Here is a 22,699-nt window from a genome sequence, read left to right as displayed (position 1 = left end):
CCTGGTCGTCATCGGACACCTTTGTTAGGCACTGTGTTGTAGATATTAATTCCACACGGGATGTAGCAGTAACCAGAGCAGTGTGACAATCTCTGTTTGATTTTAAAAAAGTGTTTTAAAAAACAAACAAACTATGCACTTAGAGCATCATTTGCTGGAAACTATGTTGACCCAGCTTTCTAGTGCCTGCCCACTAGAGAGAGAGCGGCAGGACTCTAATCTGGAGAGCCAGGTTTGATTCCTCACTCCTCTGCTTGAAGCCAGCTGAGTGACCTTGGTCAGTCACTGCTCTCTCAGAGCTCTCTCAGTCCCACCCACCTCACAGGGTGATTGTTGTGAGGATAATAATAACACACTCTGTGATGTTAAGCTGTCCTGAAGGGCGATATATAAATCAAATGTTGTTGTTGTTATTATTACATGTTGATTAATGTTAATAAAATATGCCTTCGAGAGATTTACTCTGCCTCCTCCTTGTGTGTGTAGCTTGGTAATCTCCCAATGTGGGACTGCATAGAAGAACAAAGATGAAAACATGGTTGTCACTACCTGTAACCATTGTTCATTGAGTTCTTCTGTGCAGGCACACGTCCCCTCCCTCCTGCCTTGCTGTGAACTCTCTAGCGAAGCCCAGTAACAGATTGCCCACAGCTGGGAGTAGATACTATAACACAATCCTCAAAATTGTTTTTTATAATTAAATAAGTGCAAAGTGCTACGTGCTAAGTACATATAAATACAGTATAAATACATTTACAATAAATATCTAAAGGAAATACAAAATATCCACCATCCAATAAATACAATATTACGGCCAACTAAGCCCATAGATTGTAATATGAAGCTAACATCCAACAGAGAGGTTGCAGTTGATTCTTTCTCTCTAGGTGCAAGAGCAAAAATGGATCCCAAAGGGAACAGAAACTTCTACAGGTAAGTGTCCTGGATGGTCGTCAATCTTACATATATCCCTATTAATTATGTTTTCTTTTGTGGAACTGGTTTCCTGTGATTCTGGTTCCATCTGCAGCAAAAAGTAAAAAAGAAAAAAGGAGAAAGAGAAAAGAGAGAAAGAATGAACTGCAACTTCTCTGTTGGATATTAGTTTCATATTACATTCTGTGGACGTAGTTGGCCGTAATACTGTGTTTATTGGATGGTGGATAGTTTGTATGTCTTTTAGATATTTACTGTAAATGTATTTATACTGTATTTATATGTACTTAACACGTAGCACTTTGCACTTATTTAATTATAAAAAACAATTTTGAGAATTGTGTTATAGTATCCACTCCCAGCTGTGGGTTTCCACTATTTATTTTTGGTCAGTCTGACTGGGAGAGCTTCCTATTGGGTTGCAGTAACACATTGCAGCATCTCAGGAGACCTGAGGGGAAGGGGGTCACTTCTCCCTGGTAGTCACATGCCCGTTTAGGTGGGAAAATGGGCTGGGACATGACTGGGAGAAGTGGACCGCTAATGGAGATACATGGAAGGTATAGAAACTTTTCTGGTCAGCATGCTTGTGCAGTCCCAATGAGTGCCTACACAGAAGAACACAATGAACAATGGTTACAAGTAAGTAAAACTCTGTTTTCTATTACTAGGATTTTTGCTCAGTAATAGATATTCCAGATATATTCTTCATTCCCTCTACATTCTGTTGAAGTGTTGCCATTTTCTGACCTGCCATGCTAGGTTATGGGCAAACGGTTAGCATTGAACCTTGTCGGTCTAAAAATGTCAGTGTCATCAAAGGTTTCCATTAAATGCATCAAATTTGACATCAGAGAGCTAGAATTTCTTTTTTAATACGTTGTAGACAAAAATAATTACATATTTGAAATAACAGAGTTTTGCAAACATTTACTTGATCAAATTGATGCTTTAGGAGATGTAGTCTGTTGTGCCAGCAGACTGACTTAAAAAAAAAAAAGTATTATTAAAAACAAATGTGAAAGGTGCCATGTTAGAAGAAGCATTTTTTTCCCCACACAGAGGAAGAGATGCCTGTTGTAATTCGGCCTGGAAAAACAGTTGTGGAGGAGAGTGGGCAAACTGAATGTACAGATTTTCAACCAAGCCTGTCACTTGATTAAAGAAATTCTTGTTAGTTCAGTTGCAATTATATTATCGTTTGAGATTCTTTAATTGCTGGCAGCTCTGTTGAAACTTATTAGTCATGATGTTAATGGAGAACAATGAAAATGGAGAAAATGAAAATTATTTTATTTTGTTAACTGTGCAGCAAAAGGTTAGCTACAGATGTCTAGTGTAAAAGCCAAACTTCAGTGCTCAAGTCAAAGTTGACTACAACTGGTGAGGAGCTATGGCCTGGTAGAAGAACATCTGCTATGCATACAGACTGTCCCAGTATTAATCTCCTGCATCTCCAGTAAAAAGGACCAGGCTGTAGGTGATGAGAAAAGGCTCTGCCTGAGACCCTGGACAGCTGCCACCACTCTGAGTAGAAAGTACTGATCTTGATGGACCTAAAGGTCTGGTTTAGTATAAGGCAGCTTTGTGTATGTTCAGTATTTTCCCCTTAAGTGAATGTTTGGTTTGTAGGTGATGCTGGCTTAGTTATACAACTACCAAGTTTTTTCTCAGATCCTGATGCTGCAGTTAAAATAATAACAACAACATTTGATTTATATACTACCCTTCAGGACAACTTAATGTCCACTCAGAGTGCTTTACAAAGTCTGTTATGATTATCCTTACAACAATCACCCTGTGAGGTAAGTGGGATTGAAAGAGCTCTGAGACAGCTGTGACTGACCCAAGGTCACCCAGCTGGATTCAAGTGGCGGACTGCGGAATTGAACCCGGTTCTACAGATTAGAGTCCTGCACTCTTAACTGCTATGCCAAACTGGCTGTCAGTTTCAGAGCCTGGGGCCTTTCTAGATTGATTTCCTTCATGTGCAGATAACATTACTGGCTGTTAGATCAGTTGTTAACGACTGTGAGTTTGTAATTTTTCATTGTTGTTGTTGTCGTGTGATGGGGAGTAGCTTAGTAGTAAAGCGCATCCTTCATATCCAGAAGACCCCACATTTTGATCCCTGGCATCTCAAGTTAGACGGATTGGGAAAGATCTTTCTATGCCTGTGACCCCCCCGAGAGCTACTGCCAGTCAGAGTAGAGAATACAGTGTTTGGCACTCCAGTGGAGTCCCATGGAGTCTGGCTCTATTGAAGAGAACTTCATATTGCATCAATGAGCAGCCAGGCCTTCAGCCTGTACCACCGTGTCTTTACCCAGTAGCCATCCAATTTGGTATGTTGAGTATTCACAATTACATACCCTTTTTGGAAAAAAAACCCATTTTTTTTAGGTGTTTAAAACTCAGACTTCTATCATTACAGATCGTTTTTGTGATTAAAAATTCTTTAGGCCCCTACGTCTTTTGATGGCTTCATCTTACCAGATGTCAGGGGAGTTTTGCAAAGTTATGTTTTACCCTTCCAAATGATTAGCTCATTGTCTTTCTCCTCTCAGCAGGATTCCAGAAATGTACCTTACGTTTCAGTTGCCATAATGATAGGCTAGAAAATAACTGTGGAACTATGTGCAGTAACAGCCCTTGAAAAAAGCAGGTTTTAATCAATAAGGGTCTATTTGCAACCCAAATGACAGTGTAATGCTGTAATTAAGTACTAAATCTGTATCTTCTACAGTAACACAAAGAAATAAACAAACAAGCCCTCCACGTTGTTATGGTTATTTGCCTAGCCCAGCAACTTGAGTTTTTCTTCTCTTGTAATAGACCAAGAGTATCCAGTAACCAAAATATTCACTTCCATTATGCCCCTTGAGGCTGACTGCTTTATTAAGTAAATGTGAAAGACTATAACAGAGTACTAGATGAAGAAAACTGGTTTCATATTATTTGGTTGGTGATCTCTGCTGAAGAAATTTCTTTATGATGTGTGTATGTATTGTCTGGAGTCTGGGGCCCAGCCCCTGAACTTACCAGAAGAAGGGGATGGGAGGCAGCTGGGGGACTGCTACCCAGACACACCAATAGACACGCAGGACCAGACCAGGCCGACAACAGAAGGAGAGAGACGCCCTAGCCTCAGGAGGATAGAGCAGCACCCAAGCCCCAGAGGGTCAGGCGGGTCAGGTGGAAGTCAGCTAGCCCCACCCTCTGAGGGAAGGCCCAAGGGTCAGGCCAGGAGAGTGAGGACCACCAGGGAGGGAACATTCCCAAGGGAGAAGGCTCAGAAAGCAAGAACAGTCAGCCAGCAAGCCAGCCAGCAACCTTACCGACAGGGGAGGAAAAGCAGCAGCAAAGACAGCTCAGGACCACGCCCCAGCCTCCAGGCAAGCTAGAGGGGATTAGCCAGGACCAGGAAAAGCTGGGAGCAAAGCCATCCCAGATGTGGCGACCTGTGGCACTCAGCAGGGAAAGCTTGGCAGCCAGCCAGGAAAGCACAGCTGTGGCTGATCAAGGCAGCCAGCAGAGAAAACCCAGGTGTAGCTGCCTGAGACATTGAAGGCTGTGGCTAGAGTGCAGGCGAGGGCGTGGCTGGCAGCTGGAGCTGGGACTAGCGGAAAGGATATAAGGAGAATCCACCCACAGGGCGTGGTGGATTGTTGTGTAGGAGGATGGTGGAGTTGAGGAGAGGGAGAGAACAAGAGAAGCTGAGAGGAGGAAGAGGACGGAAGATGAAGGAGAGAAAGGGACAGGAGTCTGGGGACTGCAGAAGGCAAGGAGGGAGAAAGGGCAGCCAGGACTCTGTCAGATGGAGCAGGCCTGCAAGGGGAATGAGAGGGAGTAAGGGTGATGTAGACCCTCCCTCTGTCCACAGAGCAGGAACCTGCATATTCCCTGATGGCATTCCCATCCCAAGGTCAGGCGGGCCGGCACCTCATAGGGCGATACCAAGGCAGAACCTGACATGTATTTCTTTATGATGTAGATACTTAAGGGATTGTTCCTTGACATGTGATTTCTCATTTGATTATAGTAATTTCTCTCTAGAGGCTTTTAGAAATACCAGATGGTTGCATTAACTTTCAGCAACCATTTCTAGGCTGTCTCTTATCTATGGTAAAGAAGCTTTGCAGGAGTTTCAGCTGCCATCTTTTGGGAGCATGTTTCCCAATCACAGCTGCGTATGTTCTTCCTGGACGTCTAAAACACCACTGGATCTCCACTGTAGAAGAGATGGGGGAGGTCCGCATAACTTTCTGGTGGTCTATATTGTGTGGGGAATAAAAATTCTTGTGCCATTCCTCAATAGTGTTGCCAGACTTTTCTGGTTTTTCTTGATCTCATAGCATTTGGGCCATAGGAAGTTCTATGTCAGTGAGACCTCTGTTGGACCAGATATTTATTGGCATGTATCCTCAGATGGAGATCTGCGGGGTGGAATTCATTGAGAGAAGCTGATGCCTGGCTCCTTCTCCCCTTCCCGCTTGATAGAACATTCAAGAAATCATGTCTCAGTCATCCTCCAATCTTCACAGTTTTCTAAGGAACTTCAGGATAACCTGAGCACAAGAAACGTATGAAGAGCTTTGCAGACTTTCCCTTACACTGCCTTAATTGAGAACCCCTGATATGTCCAGAAAAGGAGGAAGCTGCAGGGTGTGTGTATCTTGGGCTCATGTGTTCCTTCCCACTCTCTCCCCCTCCTGGGCAGTTTGGTAATGACAGACTTCTGCTTATGATGCAAACCAAAGTTTGTTGCACCTGAATATAAACTGCAGCTTTTTGCTAGCTTTCTTTTAAATGAGAACTCCAAATTCTTATTCAATCCAGGTTTGAAATCTTGGATAATTTGTTTGTGGAGCTTTTGCTCCACTTCAGTATCCTAGCTAGAGTGGGGTTTGGGGAGGGGAGTATCTACATAATGTCATGCCCTAAATGCTCACTTTTGGGGTCCCCCCCTTTCCTGTGATATTTCCCAAAACCAGTTTGATAGATCCTTTTGGATAATTGCCATCAAAGGGCCTTGGCATGCTTATGGACAGAAAGGTCACATTTTTAAGGTCCCTCCCACATCTGCCTCATTTTCTTGGCCTCAGCCCCTGTGGCTGCCATTCCCCATGCGCCACTGGAGAGTTTTGGTGGGGTGGCAGGGTGGATTCCAGTCACTATAACATTACAACAATCTATTGTCAATTATCTACTAGATGCTCTGAACCCCCAGCTTTCATTTCAAAAAGTAAATTGCAGGGATAGAAGGAGAAAGGTTGCACCTCTTATCTCTGCAACAAAAAGGGCTAGAGACAAAAGGAAATTTGGGATTTCAGAGCAGCTAGTAGCTCATGGCAATAGATTGCTACAATGTTGTAATGTTAATAGTGATCTAGCAATTGCCAGTTGTTAATTTTTTGAAAAAAAAAACCCAAATGGTGGGAGGAAATGGCAGTCCCAGAGATGTGCAGTAAGGAAAGTGTGGGGGAAACGGATGTGTGGAAGTTTAATAACAACAGCAGCAGCATTCGATTTATATACCACCCTTCAGGACAACTTAACACCGCTCAGAACAGTTTACAAAGTATATTATTATTCTCCCCACAACTATCACCCTGTGAGGTGGGTGGGGCCGAGAGAGCTCCGGAGAGCTGTGACTGACCCAAGGTCACCCAGCTGGCTCCAAGTGGAGAAGTGGGGAATCAAACCCGGTTCTCCAGGTTCGCCGCTCTTAACCACTACACCAAACTGGCTCTCAGTTCTAATGCCAAAGCCAATGAGAATATCTGTGCATTCACAGTGGCACTTAGAGCTTCACAGAGATTCATCGCTGGGGTGGAAGCACTCTCGGTTTGGAGGAAGAGAATGGACTTTAGTTTATGGTTCAGTTAAACTGGCCAGCTTTGGTTTGTAGTAAAAGAAGAAAGCCTTAATTATTGAGCTGAGGAGGAAGAGAGGAGGAGTAGGAGGAAAGTGCACAAAGCCCCAAATCTCCCAGGCTCTTGGAAGAAACAAGCGGTGTTAGTCAATCAACACATCTGAAGCATGTCAAAAGTTCCCTTTACAGGCCTTTGAGTCTCACCCTGGCTCTTTCATGGAGGCTGTCATAAGTAGGGGTGTGCGTTTCAGGTTTCTGATTTGGGTAGATTCGGTATTTCTAAATCGGCCCCAGCATTGCCGAGCCAATTTGGAAATACCGAAGCAAAGCTTTCCAAAGCGCTTCATAATGCTTCGGAAAGCTTGGGGTAGAGCGGCAGCAGCCACAGCACGTTTCTTGCCATTTGCAAGAAAAGTGCTCACAAACGGTTCCTTCTCAATAAAGGATGTATTTTTCTCTCATGTGGGTTCTTCAGATGCTAGCAACACGTAGTTTAAAATATTGTCATCTCACCGGTTCCATGGATGTCATGCTGAAACTACTAAATGATCTTTGGTTTTTTGCTCCTGTGGAATTCTGAATTTGCTACTGCTCTGCAGAAGCAGTTAAAGCGGAGCACTAATCCTTGTACAGGCAGAGTTCCTTGGCATAAAGCTCCCCCGCCCCCCCCCTTCTCTAGCCCTTTGGGATGACACATGAGCCTTGGAAGGAAATGTGTGGTTTGTCGAACTGAGAGTTTATATTTAACTTTTAACTTAGCTGCTTGCCGCAAAAAAAAAAAAAGGCTAGCCAGGACGATGGACTTTGCTGTAAACTAAGAGAAAGCGGCTAAAAATATCAATTCCTGGAGCATTCAGAATATATTATACTGGTGACATTTATTTCTTGCTTCTGATGTGTTTTCATTCTTTTCCCATATGTGAATTCAATTTGTAAGGCAACTGAAAGAATGGAAAGTTAGAAGCTTCTAGGTTCAAAACAGTAGGAAACAGATTTTGTACAGTAACTTCTGAGTATCTAGTTTTGGGGGGAAGAGAGAGCGAGAGAGAGAGAGAGTTGACACTTATTTACATATATGATTGCTATTTTGTGTGCTCTGGCTATCTATGGTAAAGGAATACTCTGTCTGAGCCCATGCAAGTAACCCCAAAGTGAGTTCTTTCTCTCTGGAGTGACTTAGTCATCTGACTTGTCTGGCCAGGTCATAAGGAAAACATACCTGAGCATATGAGCTACAGGCATTCCAGAAGGAGTAATAACTGAGTTTTAATTACCTTGTTACCAGGAAGGAAAGCAGCATGGTATAGCCCAGTCTCATCAGATCTTGGAAGCGAAGCAGAGTCAGTAGTTGGATGGGCGACCACCAAGGAATATGCTGCCGAGAAAGGCAGTGGCAAACCACCTCTGCCTCTCACTTGCCTTGAAAGCCCCTTGTTGGGGTTGTGACTTGACAGCACGTACATACAACCAGGGCTTTTTTTCAGCAGGAACGCGGTGGAACAGAGTTCCGGAACCTCGTGAAAATGGTCACATGGCTGGTGGCCCCACCCCCTGATCTCCAGACAGCGTGAAGTTGAGCCGCTCGGCGGCGCGGAGGGCAATCTCAACTCCCCTCTGTCTGGAGATCAGGGGGCGGGGCCACCAGCCATGTGACCATTTTCTCCAAGGGCAACCCACTGAGTTCTACCACCTCTTTTTCCAGAAAAAAAGGCCTGCATACCTTATTAGCACTTCGGAAGGCTATAATATACCTCACAGTGGCTGCAATTTCAAATGGGAGTTTTCTGTTAAACGGGTGAAAGAGTGATTCAGTGACAATTTGCTATTTGACTTGAAATCATCAAGCAATTACTTACCAGTAGTGATCTTTCTGAAGCATTCATCTTTGAACCTGTAAAAATAAGATCCTTCGGGTCACATGACATTCTTGCAGTAAATGTGCAAATTTGACTGAGACACACAAGCTGTTGACAATCTACTGTTGCTTGAGCCTTTGTATCATTTGTTGGTTTCATTGTTGAGTGTGGCAAATGCTTGTTGCAGTGGGATCGCCCTTGGTGAGCAGCAGATGGCAAACTTGATGTTTTCAGTCATAATGTTCCCTGTGCTTTTGTGGACCTTGTTAAGTACAGATGGATGACTCATAGCCATCCCAAACTGAACGGGTTGGATCATGACCAGAGCAAGTGTAAGGAGGTAGCAAAGGTGGATCTAGGCTGCCATCCCTCAGAAGCCCTTTGTGGACCTCCCCCACCCCGAAAAAGCCCTCATCTACTGAGGGTCAGAGGGAACCTCCCAATTGAAATACCACACAGCACAAAGAGCTGCAGTCAAGGAGGAGAATTGTCCTCTCTGTTTTTTGTTATCTGAGCCTCCGTTTCACACAAGATTGGGAATGGCTGTTTCTTGTTGGAGTAAATATCTGGTTTCCTACTTGTAACTACTTTCTGGAACATTTCTTAAAAGGGCTGTACTGGGAACGTTCGCGTTTGGAAATTGCTAATTACTTTGACTTCCCTCCTGTATATAAATCTGCTCTATAGCCAAGCTGAGAGAGACTGGTACATCTAACAGAACTAAATGAATATGCTCAGGAAACTGTTTATATTAAAGCCTCAGGAGACACGTGAGTAATTACAGCTGGGCTCTGGTGTCCAGGTGTTTTCCCAGTTCTCTTTTTGCTGCAAGCACTGAAGTGTGTTTGTGTCACTCTTCTGTAGGCATTTTATATATATATATATATATATATATATATATATATATATATATATATATATATATATTGCAGGATTCCTTTCCCAAGTAATCATTTTGAAAGGACGAGAAGGAAATGAATGAATGAATGAATGAATGAATGAATGAATGAATGAATGAATGAATGAATGAATGAATGAATGAATGAATGAATGAATGAATGAATGAATGAATGAATGAATGAATGAATGGCATGTAGCAAGGCTAAAGAGAAGTCTGTTCAGTAATTTATTAGATACAGCTCAACTTGCTTATGGCAGTTGTATCTGCATGAAGGCTTTGGATCCCTGAGTTGTGGTGGTCCCTAGCATGCACGGAGGAGTATGTGTGAAGGAGGACACCTTAGGGATTTTAACAAGACATTTTTGTCTACAGGACTGGTAAAAAGTACATGCAGGATTATGTGAGTCCGGGGTCCCTAACATGGCGTCTGTGTGCACCGTGGGGCCTGTTGACACCTTCCTTGGGCCCACCAAGTGCCTGTTAAACACAGCTTCTGTCTAAGATGTTACTATTATAGTCAGACGTAACATCGTTCCATGACATTTTTTGGTTGGCTCTGCCTTCTGCAGCAGTCATTTTGAGGTCGTGCCCAACAGCCGGTGTCAGGATTCGAAAAGTGTCCGCAAGCTTAGAAAGGTTGGGGACCTGTGGGTTTTGAAGCAGCATAGATAGCAAATATCCAGCTTCCGTCTTAAGTTGGGTCAAAGAACCTGAAAGCACAGCTATGAAACTTGGCTGCCTGTGTAATAAAGGCTGCTTTCCAGATGTGACAATTAACTAAAATTAAGCCAACGTGCGCATGGATCTGGCTTGCTTTCTGGCTTGTGGTTATGCCCCCTGCGCCCCTTTCTTCAGTTACCCTGACACACTTGGAATTTTCCGTCTGCAAAGCCTAAATTAAGCTCCAGTTTAGAACCTGAGGTGGAGCGTACGTGTGAAATTAATTTCAGGTTAATCCATGCACCTGCGTAAGTACATCATGGATAGTCAACAGTTAGTTTCTAGCCAGGTTTCCTCCATGTGAGGATGCAGGGGCAAAGAAGGGAAGCAACAGCCCCTCGTGGGAGTCCTGCAGCAAGCCGAGTTCATCCACGTGTGAGATCAGTATCAGATAAATGCAATGTATGAATCCAGCCAGGGCTCATTTCGAGGGGAAATGCACAGGAACGCAGTTCCGGTAGTTCCCCAAAGAGGTCACATGACAGGTGGCCCCACCCACCTGACTCAGCCATTTTGGGCCCGTTTCGGCCTGGATTGGGGCTGAAACAGCCCTGATTGGGCCTCTGATGGGTGGTGGATCACTCTCCCGCTCAGCAGCAGCTCGATCCTGACCATTTTGGGCCCAATTTCGGCCCTGAATGGCCAGGATTGGGTCCAAAACAGCCAGGATAGGTGATGTCAGGGGGTGTGGCATATGCAAATAGCTTGCTAATGACACATTTCTGGTGATGTCATGGGGTGTGGCATATGCTAATGAGTTATGCTAATGAGTTCCTCCAGCTCTTTTTCTATGAAATGACCCCTGAATCCAGCTAAAGAATATATTGTTAACAGGGGCAGAAGTCATAAGTGAGAAAGGAGAAGAACATAAACTTTATGGCATCAAATCAGGGTGTATTTAACACATGCTCCTTTCTTCACCTATGGTCATTTCAGAGGCCTGGGGTGAATTATGCAATAGCACCAAACAATAATAATTGTCATAAATCCAATTGAGTGCTAGGCAGTATAATTGTTCAGGCATGTCAGGACAAGTAGATCTGCACTTTCAGGTGTTTCGATAAACATCTATTTAAGTTCATTGTACTTTATATAAATCTGTATAGAATCATAGGTGCGTAGGTCAGGTTTGGATATTTTATTTTATTTTATTAACTTCCTTTGGATTCAAGCCTCTCCTTTCTCTTAGCTGAGTTTCCTTCGCCATTTGTCATTATGGCTGTACCAGCAAACTGAGATTAGTACCTGCCCACCCAAACGAGAATCTGAAGCCATGCTTTGATTATGGTTCGCAATTCTGGTTTGATCTGCAAGCACACACCATAAACATTTGCTACTTCAAAGGGAGGAAATTGGAACCTTTAAAGGGGAGATGGTTAGCCCAAGGCATTAGCGGCGGTACACAAACTGATCTGCAAAGTAGAAAAAGCAGAAGCCGGCAGACCTCTTCCGTCAAAAGAGGAAATTTACGTACAAGCCAGTTGCTGAGTGTTCCGTCTTTGTGGAACCCTTTATACCCACTAGTGGCAGGTGTAGGGGAGCCACTTCCCTACGGGGCAGTCTCTCATGAATGTAGCACGTGTGTATGTGAATATTGCTACCGTGTGGGAAAGGAGCTGTTCCCTGCTGATCATCTTCTTTCTTCCCGGTTTCTTGCGTGGTGATGGGATTTAACTGTGTAATATGGATCAAAGGATGCGGCTGCAGGGTTTCGCGTGCTTGCTTTGGTGTGACTGCAGAACAGAACCTAGTATAGAAACCCTTTTCTGGTCTGCATTTGGCTCGTAAATTTTTCTCCCTTCTAGATTCAGCTGGCCACGCAGAGTCATAGGACTATAACTTCCAGATTGGGCTCCTGTATGCGACATCCCCCCATGGGTCAGTAATGACTCAGTGCTTGTACAGGGGACTACCTTTATCTTTACCTTTAATGTGTTCTTCATTGGGAGGGAGCCCTTGGAGATGATTTTAGAAGCAAAAAATGCAGCCTCCTGCCCATTAGCTGGGGCCGAATGACTAGTGAGTCAATTTTGAAACAACTGCATAGGTTTCTTTCTTCAAATTACCAGCTCCTACCTGTCAAGTTCTCTGCAGCTTGGGTCTTGGCATACCAGAAGGGGCTGTCTCTTCCCATGTGCTGCTGCCCCAACTTAAATCCTTCCTGTCGATAGCACCCTTTTGCCCATATACTCTTCGGCAAGAGGAAAGAGCCCCTGCCTCTCCACTGTGGTTCCTGCTTTATAGGATGGCTTGCCAGAAGAGGTGAAATTTTGCAGGGCACGGAAGACTGTGGTGGTCTTGTGATTTCCAGTATTATGATCTTATCCTATTGGATATTGCGAATTTTGAAACGGGGAACTGAAGAACACGAGTAGAGCCTGCTGGATCAGACCAGCGGTCCATCTAGTCCAGCATAGCGTTGCGTGGAATGGGGAATCCGTTGTCCTGGAGAGCCAAACAGGCAGGGTAAGAAGCTACGGTCCTCCCAGTTCTGGTGTGTTTGCTGCCGCTGAATATGAAGATTTTCTTAACTTACCATGGCCTGTAGCTGTTGTCCAAGAATCTGTCTTGTAAAGCCATCTATGCTAAAGGCCATCTCTGCTTCCACTGGCGGGGAATTCCACAGGCACTCATTGAATAAAGACATTTCCTTTTCCTCCTCGTGAACCGATTTCCCATCCATTTCATTGAGTGCCGTCAAGTTCTAGTGTTATGGGAGATGCAAAAAAGCTGCCTCTGTCTGCTTTCTTCACCCCTTGCATCATTTTATAAACCTTTATCGCATCTTTCCTTAGCTGTCTTTTTTTCTAGACTGGAAAGTTCCAGACTCCACATAGGAAAGGAAACTGTGAATGGTTTTTGACTGTTGAAATGCATCTTATGACTGTAAGCCGCTTTGAACATTGGAAAGGTTTTAAATAGGATATGGTTTTAAGTGACTGCCACTGAGCCAAAAAATAAACAGATTATACAGCTGAGAAAAGAAAAAACATTCTTAGTGCAGATACTGAGGTTATGGGGGTATGGGGCGGGCAGGGTCAGACGTCACCTGCCTTGTGTCCCCTCTGGAAATGGAAGTGTGCAATTCAGCCCTATGGGAGAAAGTAGAGGACAGCACTCGGCACCATTACAGTGGAGGCAAAAGTCTACCTTTCCTCCCCTTCACACCGGAGGCTGTCGTGTGTGTCCATCTGCTCATATGTATTGTTCTCTGGGGTCTGCACCGTATCTAGGCTCTCCCACCACTGTTCACTGTCTAGTGTAATGGTGGATGTTTTGCTAACTTAGTAATGACTAGGTTAAAGCAACTTCAGGGTTGCCTCCATTCTGTATTCAAAATATTTTGCTGTTTGATTTTCAAATGGCTGCGTTTCCCCTACGTATATGTATTTATTCTGCTAGTTCCAACGTTCGACAGCCATTCTTCATCCACTTTCCTGCTCTTTATCTGCATGACCAATATAAGCATCTGTTTCTTTAAGCTTCGAGCGCTCTCCTTTTATCATTTTGGGGGTTTGAATCCTCTCCCCAATTGATTTTTTTAAAAGATTTCAGATTTTTCTGCAAACCTGTGGCATTTATCAGGGTTCCACGTTTTTCTGCAAGGGGGGGGTTGCCAAGGTTGCAAGGGCGTGTGTTCTGTTGACGTGGCCCTGATCTACAGATTTAAGTGTCTGCAGATCGAGGCCCCTTGGCTCTTAGTATGTAAGATGATTGCAAGTTACTAGGACTGTATTACTTGGCTTTAGTGAGTGCATAAATCACAAAACGCATTATCCTATATTATGGTTCACTGAATCAAAAAATCGCACGGGTATCCTATTTGTGGTGAAAGGGGAAATTGTCAACAAGAGCCGTCTGGGCTGTATTTTTGGGTTTTGTCCCTTTTGAATGTCACAGACTTTGACACAAATGTGACTGCATTTTTCTTTTTCTGTCTTTTGCTGGTGCTGTACTGATAAAAAGCCCTCCCTTCCAGTTGCCCAGGGTGGGAAATGATGATGGTACATGGAAGCCAAAAAGGGATTCTGGCTTGTAGGAGAAGGAGAGAGAAACTAGACATGTCCCAAAGATGACCAAACAGTTGGGTTCTGTAGTTGCTCAATGCACTCAGCCTGCCTGAGTAGTTAGCATTAACAGTAACTGCGGGTGTTTGTGTGTGTGCGTGTTTGTGTGTGTGCGTGTTTGTGTGTGTGCATGCATGCGTCGAGACAGTCTCCTGGTCTCCCAGGAACAGCAGATTCAGTCACAACCAGTTTGTTTGTCCCACAACATTTTTAGAGCCATGTGTCAGGGTGCCTGACTCTGACTCTGGGGGGATCGTCAGGGGTACTGCAGGCCCTTGCTCTGTGGCAGGAGGGGCGGTCTCCATCACCCTGACTCACTTGCTGACCCACTCAACCTGACCCAGCCATCACTCTCACTCCCCTCCTTCACCAACCTTCCTTTTCCTCCTTGCACATTCCTTTGCTTCCAACAACTCCATCACACCTCCTTCACAACCTCTCTCCTAAGCCAGCTTTTATAGGGTTGTCTCTACCTTCCCCCGCCCTTCCTCCCAGGCGCCTTCCCTCTCCTGATGCTGCCCAGCTGTGTCCGCCCTCAGGTGTTCCTTCCCTTTCGCTAGCTTCCCCTTGCATTGCTCTCCTCTCTTGCAGGGCGGGGCTGAATGTATCCAAGCTGGGGCTTCCCTCAGGTGTGCCTCCTTCCCCTCTTCCCTGCTCCCTCATTCTTTCCTGCAGTACAGGGGTGGCAGGGCCCTTCCAGGCGATGCACCGTGGCCTCCTCTGTCTTTGCTCACCAGGTGCTGTGCTGGTCTCCCAGAGTTCAGCCGGCTCCCTCAGGTGGCTGGGCTTGCTGGTTCCCCCTAGGGCTTGTGCAGGGGCTTACAGTACCTCTATCCCCTCGTTGGCCCCTTGGGCAGGTGTGGGTACCTCTTGCCCTTTGGGATGGGGTTGGGTGGCGTGCCCCTGGCTGCTGTCTCTCTCTGGCTCCCTTTCCCCTTCCCTTGCTGCTGCCTGTAGTTGCGCCCCCTCCCTGGGGCCTCCTGTGCCTGCTGCTGGCTTTCCATCGACTTTCAGGTAAGGGGGCTGCGGCAAGTCCGGGGCGCTTGAGGTGCTCAACCCCGGACACCATGCAGAATGTTTCATCTTGCTGTCGGCAGAAAGTATTGAGAGTTCAGTTCTAAAGGGAACTGGCCAGTAATATGTCCACACGTCGTCAGCAGACTAGAAAGAACCATAAACTACTGCCTCTGTCAACACAGTATTTCATTATTCTACTAACCAGCATGTTTACCTTTGAGAATGGTCTGCCTTTGATTATCACGTTCTCAAAAGGGAGCGCTGGCTGTTTTTCAAAAGCCCTCGGAAATGACTGAAACAATGGTATGTGCAGGCATGGAAATGGGCAGTATTACTCCGTGTTCCTCTGCCAGATCACCCTGTCCGCCAGTCAAGGTCCGTTATCGCCAGGCTCTGGTCTGGTTGCCCCACGTTCAGAAGTAACTGTGGATAGTGATCAGAGGTGGGACTTCCTCACTGTAGAGCCTTGGGCTGATTCAGCACACATTGGATAATCCACTTTCAGTGCACTTTATCCATCGTTTGAGGTGGATTTTTTGTTACGCACACAAAAAAATCCATTCCAGATAAAGAGGATTGGAAGTGCATTATCCAACGTGTGCGGAATCACTCTTGGTTGGGGAACGCCCTGCTCTCCCCACGGGGATCCGCCTGGCCCCTGATTCTTTTAAGCTTTGGCTGCCAGATAGAAATGCCTTCATTTTCTTGACTTTTTTTGTCCGTTGTGTGTGGGCACCCTTGCTGACGCTGCAAGTTTTCTCTGTTTTGTCCTGCGGTTTTATTTACTGTTTTATGGTTTACTGCTTCAGTGTACTTCAGAGGTTTTTTTTTTTTAATTGATTTTATTCTAAGCAGCTTCAGGCATATTTTATAAGAAAAGACAAAAACACTTCTGCAAACAAAAGTTGTGCTGCAGCACCTATGTGGCGGGGGCATTTAATTTCCTTCCACGCCCCATCTGGTTCTATATTTACTTTCAAGGATATGTTCATGGGGGGAGTATCATACGGTATAATGGTTTGGATCCTGCGATGAATGTCTGCTAGCGGACGGGATTAACAGCAGTGCAGTGGGACTTCCTCTCCCCCCACCTTCCCTCCGTAGTACAAAATAATCCCCAAAATGCTTCTCTTGGAGGACAGGATGAGAGAGAGCGAGAGAGAGAGAAACTAGTCAAAACTCCATCTCTCCTGTTAATGGAAATTTTCCATGGGATCCAAGCCAGTACTTGTGTCTTAACCAACCTCTTACTCAAATATTAACATGTTGTTTAATTTTGCTAGTGAGTTTTAATTTGGGGGGGGGGGTTGGTTGGAGAGTCATACGTTGGCGATTTTTGCCTTTCTTTAACCGTAGCTTGCCAGTGCTGCCTTTTTAATTTAATGCCGTCTCCCGTTACGCATGAGAACAGAGCTTTCATTCAGCGCGTCCTTTGTTGAAAGGCTCTGTGTATACTTTGCTAATTGCAGCAGGCGACGTAGCGACCAAACGCTGCTGGTAACTTTCTGAAATATTAATAAGCCGTATTGTACTGCGTTTTGTTCTGAACACTGATAGAGTGTTAAACAAAGTGGTAGAACGGTGGGGACAACTTGTCTTTGTCCTGAGTCGGTTGAGGGAGAGCCAGGCCTCCCGGTAGATATGCGCTTAGGGACGTGGTGCAAGGCCGAAGTGGGGCAGATGCTTTCCTGGGCTGAACTGGGGCTGTAGTGGTGGAGCTGACCTTTCCCTGCATTAATTCCAGCTATTTGTAAGCTTAAAAGGGGTTTGCATAATAATCTAGCATAAATCCTTACGCTGATGCAGGATCCAGGCAACATGTGTACTTGGATAGATTGAATGTGTTTAATGGAAAAGAGCCAAAGTTATAGTTAGAACAGGTTTTAGCCACATTTCACTATGCCGTGACGGTGATATGAATATGGGGTTTGAGCACTGCCGGATTGTCTGCCTGCCCTCCATTTAGATCGTAGCGTGTCAGTGGGAGGGTGCTACTCTAGTGGCACTTTCAGACGAAAAGAACAAGAGTCCAGTAGTATTTATATGGCTGACAAAATGTGTGGTAGGCTATGAGCTTTCATGAGCCACAGCTCACTTCTGCAGACCAGGTACTTTCAGGTGAAATTCTTCTTCTAGTGTCTCAGCTCTATTAGTTTTCTGAGCCGCCTTTCACTTTTATCAAAAACAAAGGAAAGAATTGATACAATATGATAAATAATTTAACTACGATCACTGCTTTTATTGCTGGTACTCATATAAGCTTTCGAGAATCACAATTCTCTTCGTCAGATGCATCTGACGAAGAGATCTGTGATTCTCGAAAGCTTATGCTACAGTAAAGTTGGTTAGTCTTAAAGGTGCTACTGGACTCTTTTCTATTTTGCTACTACAGACTAACACAGCTAACTCCCCTGGATGTATAAGATTGTGCCAATTTCCTCCAGTTCCCCCATGATTCCCCACTCCTCCGCTTGAAGCCAGCTGGGTGACCTTGGGTCAGACACAGCTCTCTCAGAACTCTCTCAGCCCCACCCACCTCACAGGGTGTTTTGTTGTGGAGATGATAACAACATACTTTGTAAACAGGTCTGAGTGGGTGTTAAGTTGTCTTAAAGGGCGGTATATAAATCGAACGTTGTTGTTGTTCTGGCACCCCCAGAAAAGGTGCCAGTACTCCGTACTGGTGAGTACGGCCGCAAAAAAAAGTCCTGACTACAATCAAATGTGTTTTGTTTGCAAGGGCTTTCAGTAGAGTATGGCGCGTGTGTCCGGATTGGTGCCAATGCATTCTGCGATTGCATTGCGTGGAGTTTTTCTTACTATTTTTATTGTTTGATATTGATTACAAGCTGGCATAAGGCAGGATATAATTGTTTTTTATTTAAATGTGGGCTTTGCTGTGTAATAATGAGAACACCAGCTGATGATGTTTGAGCAGGCTGGTGGCTGGGAGCAGCATCCTCATAGAAATATGTCATGCCCTTTCTCTGGAATCCGAGCTTTCCTTTTTAAAAAATTTAAGTCTCTTTTCATTGTGGAGATAGAAAGGAAAATGGGCAAGCAGTTTCGGTCTGCCTGCCTGGAAAAGAGCAGCAGAAGGAAAGCTACAATCAGCTGGAAGAGAATCAGTTAATTCCTTCTGCTCTATCTTATCACCTTTTCTCCCCAGACTCTTCTTGTTTGATTTCTCTCCGCTTTAAAATCTACAAGGGCAAGTGGTCAAAAAACTGGAAGAAATTTGTATTGTTTGCGGGGGGGGGGGGTGTTGCTTCCTCTTCTTGCACAGGGAAATTAGCCTCAGGGAAAGGTGGGTCAGGAGCAGTAAAATGAACTTCCAATTCCACTCAGTCTGGAATCTGCTTTTAATCATTAATTCCCAGCGACTTTGCTGCCGCGTGCCAGTGGGAAAGGACGTGTGCCTCTGAGCATGTGCCAAGTATCTTTTATTCACCAGTGGACAAGCACTCTCAAGTCTCTGTCCTCACTTCCTCCAATAGCTATCGTTCGGGCAAAAGGAGAACCTCTCTCTGCAGAAAAAGAAGCACTTAACTGTAGGAGGCCAAAGGGCTGAGGAGGAAGCATAATACCGAGGCAGAATCAAGCCCCACTATCACTCGCCGGAGAAAAATAGGGTCTTGGGAAGGCTTTAATTGGTTTGAGCCAAAAATAATCCCGGTTCTGAATGCCAAGACTGCAGAAACTCAGCATATGCTCAGAGGGCATTCCCCTCACTCCACAGTAATAGCACATATTTTCATACCTAGTATGGGTGTGTGTGAATTTCCAGATTGGAGTGAGTGATTTGCAGGCAGGTTTAATTCAAGAATCTCCTGTTTTAGTAATCAAAACACTGATCATTTGCTCTCTCTGCCTAATACGCTCCTAGTACCACACTGTTTTCTGGACTTGCCCCCCCCCCGCCCCCCCGTCTACCCTCTTAACAGAAACTGCAGTTTGTGATGGCTCCTTATTGAGAAGGAATTCCGGATGGCCTGTTCCACTTCTGCATTGTTGTCATTCCTTCGACTCTTTACAGGCCTCTCATACCTCTGGGTGAAATATTACTATTGTTGTCAGTGATGAGGTTGCAGGTTGATGTGCAATCATTATTTAATCCAAGAAGGCTGCGTTGTTGTGCATGGCGTAGGAGTCGGGTCGCCCTAGAGCGCCAGTTCTGGGCCCCTGGGTCTTAAAATCCAGTTCAATTTAAATAGTAGAATTGATTTCACTGTGTTTAGGCTGGAGCAACTCTGCATGGAATGGCAGTGTACATAACCTTTGCACACGTTGGATTTTCTTTGGCTTCTGCTGTTTAGTTTAGTTTTGGTTTATTCTAACCCGCCCTCCCCACAAGTGGGCTCAGGACGGGGTACAACCGTCATAAAATACAATTACAAAGCAGATTCTACAATAAAATTCAGCAATTAAAATTATATATATACACAAAAACCTGATTATAGTTGGCTACACATTCCTGCCCCCAGCATACAAAGAGGAGGTAGGCAGACGCGAGCTGTACTTCAATACCAGAGACCGGTGGGAGGCTCCGTGATGGTCCTGATGCTGGCCTCAACCGTAAGCCTGGTGGAACATCTCCGTTGACTTGTAACGCCCCCCCCCCCCATCACTTTGGAGTGTGGGACTCAAGCGTTGACCCCCAGACAGGCTTGGGGCTTCTTCTCCAGACCTCAGAGTGGCAAGTTGAAGCCTCACATCTGGGGGCTTATTTCCAGGGTCACAGGTTGGAATCTTGGGGCTGGCAGCTGGCCCGCGCAGTTGATGGCTTCTTATAAGACGTGCCTGCTTGTGATAACTACTGTACATATAAATTGGAAATGAGAGTCAATAACCTGGCATTAACAGCTCAAATGCATATAATTTCCATTTGGTTAACTTCTCGCACATGATAAATCATCTTGTCTCTTCAAATCACACAATTGTTATGAAATATACTTACAGATAATGCAAGGTATAATAATAACTAGCACAGTGGAAGTATTGCTATTCAGTGCTGCTGTCTGATGTGATATCACCGTGCCCTACCCGTTGAGTCTCAGAGTTAGAAGCTGTGGGAGACTGGCAACTGGGAACAGAAGTATGTATCAAAATACGAAAATGCATGTATTTATTCCAAAATAGTTTAAAAACAATTACAGGCCCAAATATAGCCTCAGTTCCAGTTGAAGTCATACAAAAAAACTCAAACAAGGATCAGGGTCAGATTTGGTCATTTGAGCTTTCTGTATGATTTTAATCTGAATTGAGGCAATGTTAGGGTCTGTATTTGTTTTTAGACCATTTTGGAATAAATACAAGTATTTTGATATATTGATATATATATTTATGTTCACTATTTAGCCATTATAATACTGGGCCCTTTGTTTGGGATTCATTTAACCTTCCTAGGTTCTTCATTCATTCTTTTGGGTTAAGTCTCCCTCCCCCTTTGTCTTCTTTGGCCTGGCAACTGTACCTCCTTATGTACCCTGCACCCCCACACCATAACATTTTAACTGACATCGTGTGTATTGCTTAGCAATGAAATTACACCAAAAGAGCATTCCCAATTTTATACTTGAGTGATTATTTAATTGAAGGTAAACTGATGCAACATTTCCAGTCATACGACCACGGTGAGGAAATTGGGACCATGCACTGGACTCTGGTGCGTTTCCCCTTTTGTCTGCCAGACGTTGTTTCTCTACAATGGTACTGAGATGGATGCGGTAGTGATGAATCTGAGGCACACGTGAGTAGTGGAAAATAATTACTGTCACATTTTGTGTTTAGATCTGTTGGAAAAGTCCCGTGTTGTTAAACAACCACGAGGTGAAAGAAATTTTCACATATTCTATCAGATATTGTCCGGAGGATCTGAAGATATGCTTAGTAAGTGTACAGTGCTACTTTTTTATTATATTGAACTGGCAATGAAGCCCGTTGTCGGGAAAAATACAAAGGGCTCTAGAAAGGGGAGGGCGGGCGGGCTGGCATTCCCTCCTCCTCCGCCACTGATCCCTGCCGGATGAAGGCAGGGGGGACACAGGCATGGCCACCTCCTCTGTGCCTGATCCCGGCCGAGTGAAGGTGGGGAGGGCCTTGCCACCTGCTCTGTGCCTGATCCCGGCTGGGTGAATGGGGGGTGGGCATTGCCTCTTGCTCCACACCTGATCACAGCTGGGTGAAGAAGGGATGGGCATTGCCTCCTGCTCTGTGCCTGATTCCGGTAGGTTGAACGGGAGGCGGGCATTGCCTCCTGCTCTACGCCTGCTCCACGCCGGGTGAAGGGGGCGGGCGTTGTCACCTTTTCCTCACCTGATCCCAGCCGGGTGAAGTTGGGGGCAGGCATTACCTCCTGCTCTGCACCTAATCCAGGCTGGGTGAAGGGGGATGGGCATTGCCACCTGCTCTGCTCCTGATCCCAGCTGGATGAAGACGTGGGGCAGGCATTGCCACCTGCTCCGCTCTTGTTCCCAGCTGGGTGAAAGCAAGAGGCGGGCATTGCCACTTGCTCTGCTCCTGATCCCAGCTGGGTGAAGGTGGGAGGCGGGGATTGCCACCTGCTCCGCTCCTGTTCCAAGCTGTGTGAAGGCGGGGGGCAGGCATTGCCACCTGCTCCACACCTGATCCTGGCCTCAGCTTCCCACCGTGGCGCGCTCTCTGGAGGTTTGGCTGCCTCATTTAGGCTTCCCTCCACAGCAGCGCCCTCTAATGGTGCACCAAGGTAGGAAGTGAGATTGCATAAGCACATCTCCAGTTTATTTCAGTGTTTTATGTAACACTGTTTACTTCGCACATTGCAAATAAGAGTCCCACTTACTGCCAAGGAAACCGCAAAGGGAAATCTTACTGTGAAAGGCTTCTTTCCTTTTTGTCAGAAACCCTGAAACTGGAGCGAGATTTCAGTCGCTACAACTACCTAAGCCTGGATTCAGCACAAGTGAATGGAGTGGACGATGCTGCCAACTTCAGAACTGTTAGGGTAAGAATCGGCGTCGTTCCGAGTTCTGAACTGGTTCAGCTTAAGCTTGAAATACAATACTTCCAGCTTATCCTAGTGCAAGATTTTAAAACTTGTTAAGGTTTCTAGCCGGTTGATCAAGAGCCTCGATTTTCAAACTGCATGAATGCTCCTTCTAAAAACATCGTACGTTTATTCATTCGGTGAGCTGCAAGAGATCCATGAGTAGGGTTGCCAACCTCCAGATGAGTCCTGGAGTTCTCCTGGAATTACATCTGATCATTAGACCAGAGAGATTGGTTCCTCTGGAGGAAATGGCAGCTTCAGCGGGGTAGACTCGGTGGAATTCTATCCCTCCCTCCCAGT

General features: G+C 45.3%; 1 protein-coding gene across 3 annotated transcripts in view; it reads left to right on the top strand.

The window, feature by feature from the left end:
- Positions 1-22,699, top strand: part of MYO1B (myosin IB) — a 211,803-nt gene that overhangs the window by 115,096 nt on the left and 74,008 nt on the right. For all 3 annotated transcript variants that reach the window (XM_054970608.1, XM_054970607.1, XM_054970606.1), the window contains exons 8-9: positions 21,163-21,261; positions 22,251-22,354. In XM_054970608.1, coding sequence (XP_054826583.1) covers positions 21,163-21,261; positions 22,251-22,354 — 203 coding nt within the window. The remainder of the gene's footprint in view (positions 1-21,162; positions 21,262-22,250; positions 22,355-22,699) is intronic.

The sequence above is a fragment of the Eublepharis macularius genome, chromosome 2, assembly GCF_028583425.1.
Source record: "Eublepharis macularius isolate TG4126 chromosome 2, MPM_Emac_v1.0, whole genome shotgun sequence".
Classification (NCBI taxonomy): domain Eukaryota; kingdom Metazoa; phylum Chordata; class Lepidosauria; order Squamata; family Eublepharidae; genus Eublepharis; species Eublepharis macularius.
Note: the sequence above shows the minus strand (reverse complement) of the source record. Positions and strands in the feature narration are given on the sequence as shown.